Source organism: Echinops telfairi, unplaced genomic scaffold (assembly GCF_000313985.2).
Source record: "Echinops telfairi isolate 266 unplaced genomic scaffold, ASM31398v2 ScPeMD7_18;HRSCAF=68, whole genome shotgun sequence".
Taxonomy (NCBI): domain Eukaryota; kingdom Metazoa; phylum Chordata; class Mammalia; order Afrosoricida; family Tenrecidae; genus Echinops; species Echinops telfairi.
In genome coordinates this window covers 96,821,908-96,835,728 of record NW_022103915.1, presented here as the reverse complement: position 1 = coordinate 96,835,728, position 13,821 = coordinate 96,821,908, and the positions used below count along the sequence as shown (strand labels likewise).

At 41.9% G+C, this 13,821-nt stretch overlaps 1 protein-coding gene across 1 annotated transcript in view; it reads left to right on the top strand.

The window, feature by feature from the left end:
• The window catches only part of FSIP1 (fibrous sheath interacting protein 1), a 201,030-nt gene that overhangs the window by 53,078 nt on the left and 134,131 nt on the right, over positions 1-13,821 (top strand). Inside the window, exon 9 of the mRNA XM_045287732.1 lies at positions 12,825-12,950. Coding sequence (XP_045143667.1) covers positions 12,825-12,950 — 126 coding nt within the window. The remainder of the gene's footprint in view (positions 1-12,824; positions 12,951-13,821) is intronic.

Sequence of the window (13,821 nt, the reverse complement as noted above, 5' to 3'; positions counted from 1 at the left end):
ATCGCCACTGTCACCCCTGGTCCTGAGAGGTTCATCTGTCCTAGATTCCCTGCGTTTCCAATTCCCATCTGTACTGCTGTGCATCATCTGGTCTAGCCAGATCTGCAAGGCAGAATTGGGGTCGTGGTAGTTGGGGTTAGGAAGCGTTTAAGAACTAGAGGAGGATTGTGGGGAGCATACAGAATGTTTACGTTGATGCATGCTGAAGCTCGTTCACTAGGAGCCCAGTGGTGCTGTAGGGTAAGTGTTCAACTGTTCACCACTAAATTGGTTCGAAACCCCGGGTGCTCCTCAGGGGAAAATGGGGGCTCTCTGCTGCCAGCAAGGTTCACAGCCTCAGAAACTCTAGGCAGGGCTGCCGTGAGCCACAGCAGATGGCAGGGGGTTCAGAGCTGGATAGTAGTTTTCATAAACCTCTGATGACTTCTCCCGTTTACTCCTTTTTCTTACCATTGGCAGCTCCCTGGGATAGAGCCACAGAAAATGTTCACTTTTTGAAAACGTTTTATTGTGAACTGGGTGAAGATTTACAGAGCAGATCATCAATTTTACATTCAGCAATCCACACACATTGTTTCATGTCATTGATTGCAACTCCTTCAATGTAGCATCACTTCTTACTTGTGCTTCCTATTTTTGTTCCTCTTTTCCTAACCCTTCTGAACTGTGTCCTTGGGTAAACCTGTCCTTTTAATCTCCAGTGGCTGGTTATTCATAGGTGTGTGTACATTCCGAGTGTAAATTTCCCATGATGGACTTGTCTGTTGTTTGGCTGAAAATTGAACCATGAGGCTGAGTTCAGGTCCAGACTTTAAGGGGGACTCAGGGCCATAGGCCATAGCCTTAGGGTTCCACCAGTCTCTCTATGACCAGTAATCCTGTTCTTTTTTTTTCATGATTTTGAGTTTTGTTCCACATTTCCACCAGAATCTTCTCGTGTGATCTGCTTGAGAGCAGTTTGTAGTGGTAGCTGGGTACCATCTAGTTCTTCTGGCCTCAGGGATGTGGAGACTGACCCTATTCGTGGCCTCTTAGTCCATTGCTTCATGTATCTTCAATTTCCATCACTCACGTTCCTCCAGATAGAGAGAGAACAATAGTTACACCTGAGTTTGTTGTTCAAGAGCTTTTAAGATCGTTATCACTATTCACCGAAGGACAATGTGGAACATGGTTTTTGTGGACGGTGCTAATTGATGTTGGTGTCCCCCAGGGACTATGCTCCTGAGCTGTCCCCATCCCCTCCCCAGTAACATTTTTATTACTTTGACCCCTAAATGCTCAACCACATTCATGGATATATTTGCAGCAAAGGTGAATACCCAAGTACAAATACCCTTTCCCAAATATCTAATTGTGTATGGAGGGCAGTGAATTATTTAATGTGGCACATCTAACCAAAATCTCCAACTCCCACCAGACAAGTTTTTCCTTCATGGGTCTTGTAAAAAAATGGGAGAAGATACTGATACTTATAAGTAATTGTGAACTGTATTCCCTGGAATGACATCTTGCTGTATATAAAATGAGCCATCTGTGGAGCAGGAGGGGGGATCTCATTACTAGTGAGACCAGGATCAGAGTGCATCCTCTGGGCCCCCTTGTTCAGTGAACCCCCTGGATCCAGAAGACAGCTACATCATCAGAGGAGCAGAAACAAAACCAGAGCCAGAGCATGGGACAGAATGACGGACTTCCCAAACCACAGAGCAAGTAAAGCTGAGTGATTTTGTGCAGGAGACTGGCTTGTGGAGTGGGCTGCCTCTGGGAACTTAATTGGGGAAGCGGGACTGGCTGACCCATGGAAGTGTAGCTGAGTGCCTTTGGGCTAAGGCTTACTGGAGTGGGGTGCCCCTGGGCACTTAATTCAGGGCGCTGGGTTTGGTAGTTGAACAGAAAAAGAGAGCTCCCTGTGCAGCTTGAGCGGAATCTTTAGGTTGTGGCTTCCCGGAGAGTGCTATGCTCCGTTGGACGTTTCGTAGCAGACCTGAACGAACTTTGTGCCGTGTCCTAATAAATAACTCTCCTGGGCATTTCTAACTGGCTTTGCAACTTGTTCCCTAACCAGCCCTTTAGTAATGAATTTTGTCAGTGAGTCCTATGAAGCCATGACAACGAATATTAGAACCTAGCGTTCAAGGAGAGACTATTAAGACAGCACAATGTGGTGTGCATGCGTGTAGTAGGTGGACTACCATTCTCCTTCCTATGCACATTTAGCATGCGTGTTTATCTACTCATAGATTTACTCATAAATCATTTTTAGCAGTTTCATTGACATATCATTCACATCATACAATTCCATAGTTCAATCACATTTTAAAAAGAGTTGTGTAATCATCCCCACAATTAATTTTAGAACATCTTCTTCTTTATTGTACTCATTATTATTAGCTCTCCATTTCCCCAACGTCCCCTGGTGTACCCTTAAGGAACTATTAATCCAGCTCCTGTCTTGATAGATTTACCTATCTTGGATTTCATCTATAGAAAAACATATCAGACAAAATTGTAGGAGTTGCTGAGATCTCCGAGTTGAATAATAGTCTTGAAAGTAGAAAGTTTCTTTTGCATTCTGTCAAATATTGTTATTGGAAGGCAGATTTAGAGATTTATTTGGCCATTAGGGAGTCAAATAACGAATGAATGTCATCAGATTCTGTCATCATCACTTAAATTACATTTTTGGACCACATTATGGTTCAGATAAAATATTTAAGACATATTAACAGTACATTACTTTGCTCACACATATCAAGTTTATACATTTTTAAAATGTGAAACAACATATATTCGGAGAGAAATGAGAAAATTGCATTTAGGGACTCCTATTGAATGAAATGTAACCTCACAGTTGCTGGAAAGAATTAACTGATGTTTCTTACCTGCAAAACAAAATATCCTTTGAGCTTTTGTTTAATTGGCATTTTTCATTTCTAACTAAAAACAGCTTTCAAGTCAGAAATGTTATTCACATGGCAAATTATTTTATGGACACCGTTTTTGGATTGGGATACTTTTTGAATACATATAAAGAAGTCAATCCTGGATAAACCCTGCTTATTTACTCAGCTGATTAACAAGCTCCAACTTTTACAGAACCATAGATATCCACTTTATTTTAACACTGCAAGCTACTAGCTCCTCAGTAATTTTTCTTCATGCTTCGTAAGGAAGAATACCATCGGTTCTAGAAAAGATCTCATTAGAAGGTCCTGGATAGAGTGGGCGAAAAATGTAAAACCAAACTCAAAATCATAAAAGCAACTAGGTTTAGTGGTTGACTAGAGACTGGTAGAACCCTCAGGTCTATGGCCCTTAGTCACCTTCAGGTCTGGAGCTGAACTCACACGCATATTTGGTGAATCAGTCATTTAAGATCAACAGGCAGCATTTACACAAGGACGGTACAGAGGGTTGAGGAGGAGGAGGAGGAGGAGGAAAGGAGACAGAGGAGGAGTAGATAAGTGCATGATACATTGAGAGGATTACCAGGGGTGAGTTTAAACAAAATGTTTCTGACTTATTGAATGAATGTAAAACTGGGGATCTACTCAGTAAATTTTCATCTAATTTACAATTAAAAGTGAAAAAAAAAAGAACAGATAATGAAATTTTTCATGGACTCCCCTTGTATTTAAATAAAGGTACATAGGTTTATTATTTAATTCTGTTGCTCTAGGGAACTAGCACTATCTTCAGAGTTCACATCAGGCAGTTCTATTATTTTTCTTTTTTTGTACTGTTTGCATTAAAAATAGAAAAAAATTATCATGAAGTACCTGTGCCATCAAGAGCTGATTCTGATTCATGGTGACCATATAAAGGGTTTCTGAGACTTTCTAAGTCTTTACAGGAGCAGGCAGCCTCCTCTTCAACTTGCGCTATGACTGGTGGCTTGAACTGCCTACTTTTCAGTTAGCAGCCGGGTGCTTACCTGATATGGCATCAGGACTCCTAATCATGAAGGACAGACAAAAAAGAATGTCTTTCAAGTGGAATATAAATGCTTGCTTTTTCATTGACAGTCCAGCAAGTATTAATTGAGCCTTGAAGGACTTGTAAGGGAGTTAAGTATAAGTAAGATAATATAAAAATGTAAGTACTTAAATATAAAGTACTTTGGAGTCAAAGTAAGATAATATAAACATTTAAGTACTTAAATATAAAGTTCTTTGGAGTCAAAGATTCAAGTTCTGGTTTTAATATTAAGCATTTCTAAAGACTTGAGTACTAAGTACTCTAAATCCAAGTTTCTTCATCTATAGAGTAGGAATAATAATACTATTCTGTACAATTCTTGTGCAGAGTGGATGTGTGACTAGAAATGCCTAGCACAATGTCCAACAAAGAAGTCAACTGATGCTATGATAGTCATAGTGATAATTGATAGTCAATATTATGACCATCATAATGTAATGACAGTCAGCTTCATGAATGAAGACAGCTGCATGAATCGTTTCTTTCAGAAGGATCAGCACACGCTGATCCCAGCGAGGTGAAGGTTAAAGAAACCACTGCTTCTCCTCCCCTCAGTTCTCCCTCTTGTCTTGGGGTTCCATAATTTGCTACACTGTCTCAAAGAACATGTGAACCATCAAGGAGATGCTCATGGGCTAGAGGAGGCTGGCAAGTCCCAAATCTGTAGATTAGACATCAGTCTGGAGGGTTCCTCTCACTCACATGGTTGCAGGGTTGACGGACCCAGATTGGCAGGTCGGACGCAGGCTTTTGACTGACAGGCTGTAGCAGCTGGTCAGTCAGGTCAGGCAATAGGCTGCTGGCTGAAGTTCCAAGAGCCAGAGGTCAGATGGAGACAAGCCAGATGTATGAACCATAGTAAAAATGGGGACTTCTTTAAAGTGATCCAATGGTCTCCCAGGTCTTAGTCAGCTCAGCTCCAAAGACACAAGCTGTCTGAAGGCCAAAGAAGAAACTCTGACTCGATCGATCGGCCATTTACAATGGACTGGGACTAAGTCAGCAAGACGACTGACTGGCTGGGCCCTGGGCCCGGTGCTTTTTCTTAGGATCTTCTAGGGTGGTAACTGGTGTCTGATGTGTTGGTCAGGGTGACTCAGTAAAAGAACTAGTCATCTGTGCTTCCTCAAGTAGGGAAGATAGCCGCCCAAAAGCAAACTTCCTGCTGCTGATCGATGCTGACCCATCGAAGCCCTATAGGACAGGGTAGAACTGCCCCTGTGGGTTTCTGAGACTAACTTTTTACCAGAGTGGAAAGTCCCTTCTTTCTCTCATGGAGCAGCTCTGGTTCCAGACTGCTGAACTTGCGGATCCCAGCCCAAGTTGTAACCACAGTGACGTCATAAGGAGACGTCATAAAGATAGCATCTTGCTCAAGTCTAGGGTGTTGATGGAGGTGTGGGTTCAGCCTCATAATGTCTTAACAGTCCTGTTGAACACACGTTGGTTGTTATTGCGTATGTTAAATGGGCCAGATCTAGTCCCACCCAGTTCTGTGACCCTCGCCTCTTGTTTTTTCTTAATTAAACAGGAAGCTGATGATTTGCTCATCAGGGAACAACTTGACTTAGGAAATTCTTGTTTTTACACAGTTATCAATGATGGTGGCTAATCTATATGTCTCAAAAGTATTCCCAGTGAGCACTCACTAGTAAGGTGGGGGACTCAAGATACAGCTACCTCAATCTTGCCTCTTCATATAACAGACATCTCACTCCAAAATGTGGCCCTAACCACAGGTTAGGATTAATAATGTATCACCAAATGGAGAACCCTGGCGAGTAGGGCCATATTGAATAATTCACTGCCCCGCCACAGCACAGGATTCGTATCATAGAGGCAGGGACATTTATATGTCTGCTATCGTGATTCAGAGTGCGCGAGAGAAAGCACATACATCCAGAAAGAATATCAAGAACGTTCACTTCCACATTGAGGAAGCAGAAGGAGCCAGAGATGCCGCAGAGGAATCCAGTCATATCGCACAAGAACATATTTGGCAGCACTAAAACACATTTGGCTCACAGAACATTTCCTTTATCCACATGGGGTTTAATGAACTTTTTGAAGTCAACATTTAAAAACTGGGTGATTTTGTATAAAGATACAAAATCCTGTTTTTTTTTAAAAATTGGAAGACCCGGCGGCATCGTGCCTGAATCCTTGCTTGGCAGCTCCTGGATGAGGTGGTTCTCCAGTTTGCTGCAGCATTGCATGGCTGCTTAGCGTTCAGGTCACTTCATGTTGTCACCTGTCAGTCCTTGCACAGGTCATCAGTATAGTTTCTGAATAATGTCTACTTGTTTCGTAGGAGACCGTGTGGGTGGGGTTGAACATTCAGATGAATATTCATAGTATTCAGAGTCTTCATGTTATACTCTTAGGACTCAAATTCTTACTGCCAAAAATTCACTAAGTCGATTTCCACTCCCAGTGACCCAATGGGACCCAATGGGGCAGGGTAGAGCTGCGGATTCTGGGCTTTGGAGACGGTAACTCTTTACAGGAGTAGAAAGCCTCATCTTTCTCCTGAGGAGTGGCTGGTGGCTTTGAACTGCTGATCTTGCAATGAGCAGTTCTCTGCATCACCGGGGTTCTCACTTGTAGGCTATCTCACTGGAGGGTATCGTGTAAGTGAGAAAAAGTTGTGGAGTGATCATAGAGTGGGAAAAACCACAACATGGGATTTCATCTTATGAAAAACACAGGAAGTATATGCAGTCAGAGGATGGGGAAAGAAAAGTCTAATGAAATTTAAATGTTTTTGGAGATTTTATGTGGGGGGCGGGGCAATGAAAAAAAGTTTCCTGAGCACTTTCAAGCATCCAGGCTCTCTTACTTTCTGTGTTAACTGTAAGGCACTATTTGACCAGCACATAAAATCGACTTTTCCAATGAATGTCACTAACTTTGAATAGTTTGAGGGTCTACAGTAGTGTGGATCTTAGGTTTTTAAAGGGTTGGTCACTGTGAAGGGCTGACTTGACATCTCCCTTTTGATGCCAGCTTCTTGCTGGCAATGTTCCTTCATCGATTCCTGGCTTTGACCTTTGTGGCCATGGTTTTAAAACAGCATTTGACTTTTACCTATTTGATTTCCTTAGTGTAAAACACATGTAAAAGGCATGTGGTCTCGTTCAAAAGAAAGAAGGACAGATGACAGCTATTACTGTAATGTGGATAGCATCATGTGGTTGCTGTTTGTCCATCTGCTTTTTATTTCATTTCATCGTTGCAAAGGAGAACTAATTGAAGCAATTTTTTTCTTAAGATCTGTGGTTTAGCTGTGCATACCTTTCTGTATCCATCCTCTAACTTTCCAACAAATCAGTTAGTTCTTTCCGCATATTGTAAATCCCACCATGAAATTGAATGATGTACCGTAATTTAGTTACCATATTTCTTGTGTGCTTAAATATTAGATTCCAGTGTTTGCCAAAAATATTTAGGATATAGGAGTTATGTAAGCATCCAGTTTCTTAAATCCCTAGCAACTGGATTCAATAATAAATTCATTTCAGTTTGGCTTTTGTCAAGAGTGTAATTTATTCATCTTTCATGCAATCAGTCCTACTAAATCTAGAATTCCTGTTCATGGTTGGTTTTTGGTTAGGGTGGGTGGGGAAGAGGGGTGGGGGTCTTTTGAAATGACTGTCATTGACAAGACATTCTTTGTTCGTAACTCTACACACTTAATTGAATATAAAGGTCCTCTCGAAATTGGTTGTCTTTTTAACATATTGATTCAGTTGTACACAATTTGATAAGACTGGCAAAAACTTAAACATATGTGTGAGGAAAAGTACTTGTATGTATTCGTCTCATTTCCTGCCAAGAGCAAACGATGGCTGACAGCAAAAGTGACCTCTTTGGGGAGGGGTTCTTACTGTCTCAACTGAAGCTAAAATCGAGGAGCTGTAGAACACGGTTTAACAGATGACCCTGAAGGATGCTGTCTTGGTGCACCCGAGACCTGCAGGGTTTCATAAAGAGCGATGGAGTGCACTTGACCCTGCACGGACCCCTATATTGACAGAGCAGTTATTGAGACACTTTCTATGTGTGCTAGGGTTAGGGTTAAATTGTGCCCCTCCCCAAAAAGATACATGGACACCTTTGTGCTTTGGAATGTGACCTTGTTTGGAAATAAGGTTTTTCTTTTATTTTCAGTTTAGTTAATGAGGGAATATACCAAAGTCAGGTGGGTACATAGTCCAAGAAGCAGCTCTTTGAACAGAACAAAGGGAACAATCAGAAAAGATATGCCTCAGGGCTGTATCATTTAACCATATTTATGCAGTATGTTTGCTGAGCAAATAATCCAAGATACTGGACGATGTGAAGGAGAATGTGACGACATGATTAGAGGAAGGTCCGTGGCCACCCTGAGATTTGCAGATAACGCAGCCTTGTTTGGTGACCGTGAGGAGAACTTGAGGCACTTGCAGATGACAATCGAAGACTTCAGCATTCAGTATGGATTATAGATCAATGTAGAATAAACAAAACCTCGCAATTGGCCTCGGGAACCACATCATGATAAGTGGCGAAAATATTGACCTTGTCCAGGATTTTATTTGACTCTGATCCACCACAAACGCTTATTGGAGGCAGTAGTTCAAGAAGTCAGTCAGCAGTGGGAAAATCTGCTTCAATCAAACCTCATTGTCATTGAGTCCGTTCTGACTTGTAGTGACTTTACGCAGGGTTCTGAACGACAAGTCTTTGCAGCAGCAAATAGCCTCATCTTTTACCTGTGGAGTGGCTGGTGGATTTGAACTGCTGACTTTGTGGTTTGCAGCCAACGCTTTCCTGACAATGCCAGCAGGGCTCCTCTTTAAAGTGCCAAGGAGCAAAAATGTCCTTTGGAGGACTCAAGGGTGCCCGACCCAAGCCGTCTATTTGCAACTTCCTCATATGCATGTGAAATTCAGAAGACTGGAGAAGAAATTGATGCATTTAAATAACATTGTTGGCGAAGAAAATGGAAAAGATCGTGGCCTGCAGAGGAACAGCCTGTCTTGGAAGAAGTAAAGCCAGAATACTTCTTAAAAGTGAGGAGAGTGAGCCTTTGTCTCATGCGCTTTGGATGTGCCCTCACGAGGGACCAGTCCCTGGAGAAGGAGTCGGGGGAGCGTCAGTGAAACCGAGGAAGACCCTTCATGAGCTGGAGTAACCCACTGGCTGCAAAATGGGCTCAAACAGAACAGTTGCGGAGCTGCACAGGACTGGACAGTGTTTTTGTCTGTAATACATAGGGTTGCTCTGAGCTGGAATCGTCTCAACATCCAGGGCCACTAGATATTGAAAGACACGAGGAAGTACCTTCGCCCCTAGTCAGTCGACAGCTAGCATAGCTTTACTGATGCCCCTTCAGACTTCTTGTGTAAGACGTGCGTTTCTGTTCTTTGGAGCCACTCACTATGTGATCTCTTAGGAGACGGTGACAACCAATCCCAGCACGGAAATCTTGCTGACCACCTGCCGTTTCCAGAAATGCCATAAGCGTGGGTTTCTGGAATGGGGAATAAATAAGTTACTTCAGAAGTCTTTGTCTCCCATGCTAACCTGTTAAATCTGAGGAATTCTTCTTGCCATTCATGCGTTACTTTGAAGTTCATATCTCTTTGTTCTTCAATACTAATATGTACTCAATGCTTCTTTCATTAAATGTCAATATTCCAAGGGACTAAACATAATCTTGCTGAAGAAATTTGCCCTACTTTATGTACTGCCAAGCAAATGATCCATCCGAGGACAGGAAATAGCCGTTGCCTGTGGAAATGTATAGTATTAGCTTGAAAATGCATTGCCAGCTGGTTTTATTTAGGCAGGTTTGTGTTTTTATTGCCCCCTTAATAGTGTACTTTATTTGCATATCAGATAACTAATGAAGATTTGAGTAACCTCTCTATTTTGTCTTTTGAAAATGAGGTTACTTAGCTTCAAAGACTCCTGCCGGCTTTGTCAACACCACAGATATTTTCCTAAGGATGAACTGAGAGTCCCGTGACAATTAATTAGTCAAATCAACAAATAGCTATTGACCTTAAGGGCAATTCTCTTCTTGTGGGCTCCTTCAACATCCAGCGTATCTCAGGGAGCACTTTCGCTGAGCTAGCTATGAACACATTCCTCTGTGGCCCAGGAACATACAAATGATACAGCAATGGTGTGATCAAAGAATCTGTTTAAACAATTCTAGCACAGGAAACCAAGAGATTTCCCGAAGATCATGAAAATGGAGCATACTGGTTATCACATTCATGTGAGAACAGAATGCCCCGGGGACCATAGAGCCTCTTGAATGTGCCCCCGGGTACTTTTTTGCCAGAATCAGTAACCACTTTTCTGGCTTCCATTTGGCCTCTGGTTTTATAAAAGATATTCTTCAAGTGTTTGTGCTGTGCCATTGTGCTATCAGAAATCATGACAGAGGAATGATGTTCCAGAACCTTTGGTCCCAAATAGAGTGGAAGGGACCCATAGTTGTACCCATTGCAAAGAGAAGTGAGACAACAGCAGGCTCAGATTATAGAACAAGACAATAGCACATGCAAGTAAACTTTTGCTGACGATCATCCAGCAAGGGATACAGCAATACAACAACAGGGAACAACCAGAAATGAAGGCTGGATTCAGAAGAGGAGGTGGAACATGGGATATCATTGCTGATGTCAGTTGGATCTTGGCTGTTGTGTTTTATTGGCTATGCTAAGGCATTCAACTGGGGACCATCACAACTATGGCTAACCCTGAGAAGAACGGGAATTCCAGGACACGTCATTGTGCTCATGGGGAACCTTTACATAGATCAAGAGGCAGGTGTGTCAACAGAACAAAGGAATACTGCAGGGTTTAAAGTCAGGAAAGGTGTGAATCCTCTCATCTACTTAATCAATTTGGTGCTAAGCAAATAATCAGAGAAGCTGGGTTATATGAAGAAGCATGCAGCATCAGGATTGGAGGAAGGCTTATTAACAGCTTGTGATACGCAGATGACACAACCTTGCTTGCTGAAAGTGAGGAGGACTTGAAGTACTTGCTGATGAAGATTAAGGATTGCAGCCTTCAGCGTGTATTACAGTGCAATGTAAAGAAAACCAAAATCTTTACAACTTGACCGATGAATTACATCATGATAAATGGAGAAATCATTGAAGTTGGCAAGGATTTAATTTTGCTTGGATCCACAATCAATGCTATTGGAAGCATCAGTCAAGAGATCAAAAGATGAGTTGTATTAGATAAATCTGCTCTACAAGACTTGTTAGAGTTTTGAAAAGCAAGGACGTTACTCTGAGGACTAAGGTGTGCCTGACCCATGCCATGGTATTTTCCATTGCCTCATACTCATGTGAAAGTTGGACATGGAATAAAGAAGCCTGGTAAAGTAGAAGGACAGTGAAAATGAGGAAGACCTTTGACAAGGTGAATTGTCACAATTGCTGCAACAATGGGCTCGAACATAGGAACAGTTGTGAGGCTGGCACAGAAAGAAAGGTGGTGCTCTCATCCTGTTGTGCGTTCGGGTTGCTGTGCGTCAGAACCAGCTCCATGACCCCTAACAACAACAGAGAGAGGTACGGACACCACAGACTGTTAGAGTTGGAAGAAACCCTATCAGCTGAGATGGAGACCCAATAAGAGAAAGCAACCTGCTCACAGGTATGCAGATGGTAACACTGAGGAGACCAGTAGCAAAGAGACCAGGTAGGAGTCTCAAGGAGTAACTAAGTCCATAGAGGTATTAATAACTCACAGTGAATTTCAGGTTGTCAGTCCATAGCCCGTACTATTAAATCAAAATCTTGAAGATAGGGAAGGAAGGGGCTGTGTCTATGCATTAAAAACATTTAGTTTGCACGCTCTGTAGGTAGGTGACCCTAAAGCACACTGGAGTGTGAAGCCTTCGAGTGAGTGCTGAGGAGGTATAACAGGCAGGGAAAGGACAGAGGGCCTTGATCAGAGGTGTGTTAGGACGTAGGGTGGTGACCATTCTTGGCGTATGTACATGGACAGCGAATGGTTCAACAGTGGCCATTGGTGCCAATCACTAACGGGACGACACAGTGGGAGATCTGTTGGAGAGAAGCCAGAATGGTTGTTTAGCATTAGATATGGGACTGTGACCGTCGAGAAATACTCCCCCACCTTTTTTTGATCACCTGTTTTTATTCTGTAAATACAAGTATTGCTGAGAATGATGGATGTGATGCTTATTCTTTATTAGGGTCTTTTTTATTACATCCCCAACTCACATTTGTTGGGTGCTAAGATTTGTTTTGCATGCCCACTATATTCTGCAAGGACTTCTTTTACTTTTTAGAGTACCCTGTCCCCTCTTATTACCACCATTTACTGACATCGAAGTAGAAGCTCAGAGAAGTCCATTGATTTTATGGGCAGGAGCAAGTGGAGTGAGGATTCAATACTTCGGACTTGTCCAAGTCTGCTTTCTTCCCCTTACAGCATAAAATGGATGGGGAGTTTTGCCCCCTGTTATCTGATAGAATTAAAAGTTGGAGAAATGATGATTTGCTCAAGGTTCTAAGCTGGTGAAAGCATGACTCAGAACTCAGACATCGCCTCCTAGTCACAATGTCCACTTCCATGCTGATTCCAGAAGTGGACTTCATTTCCTGATTTGTTTTAGGTTCAAGTAAACATTCTTTCCTTCAGACAGGAAGATTGAAAAAAACAACAAAACCAAAACAGTTTTAAGTACTATTTTGAAGGGAAGAAAGATTGAGAAAGCTAGCCTTCAGGCTTAGATGCTGAGGAGGGGTGTGTGACAATACATTTCCAGCCTGTAAGTGATTTTGAACATTTTTTAAAATTAGGAGAATGACAGAAATGTGGAAATAACTCCAGGAGAAAAAGTACTTCGGAATACCAAGGAACAGAGGGACCAGCAAAACAGGCTGAAAGAGATAGATGAAAAGCTAAGAAAGATGAAGGACAGTGTGGTAAGTTTCATTTACTTTTTAAAATTTAAAGTTGAACCATAACTAATAGCTATGTTTGAAAAGGTCCCCATTTTATCCAATTTCATAATGTGTTCTGTAAGTCAAGAAAATTGACATGGGGATTTGTTAGTAAGGGTTTGAATAAAAGCTAAAACTGATCCACAGGATAGAACATATTATTCTTAATTTATATAGCATAATAAACATGCGAGATTCTCTCTGAAGCCGGAACAATGTGTCAGACAGTGATATAAATGTTCTTTGTGGAAAATTTGGTAGCAGTTCTCCACAAATCGTTTTATATATTGGGCTTATACCTCAAACACTCCAACTTTTGTTTCATAATTCATAACATATTATTATTCATGGACTCAAATATAATTTCAATCTTCCTTGAGTCTATTTCATGTTTTTCTCGCTCACCATTTAAAGGCATATCGCTGCCGCTGGGCAAAAGCCCTTAGGTGACCTGTGTAGTGAGCTGGTTGGTACTCTGACTGTAATAGAAACATTCTATCATATGACGATGGCACAGGACTGGCAGCGTTTCTTCCTGTTGTGCCTGAGCTGGATATGGGTTGGAACTGACTGGATGATCATTAACAACAACAAACAACAACAACAACAGATTTTGGAGCTATTCAAAGAATGTTTCCAGCTGGATATCAGGCTTTTACCCAAAATTAAATGTGACAAGGCTGAATAGTTCTGTCTATGAGGGGGTACGCCCCTAAAAAAAAACCAGCCAGGAAAAAAGCACCACTGGGCGGAGCTTTCGTAGTATGCGTTTTTCCTGCTAGGTGAGCATCGAGCAACTTATTTTGAGTCAGTGCAACCAGTGGTGTCACCTGGGAAGGTTCTCTCTGGTTAC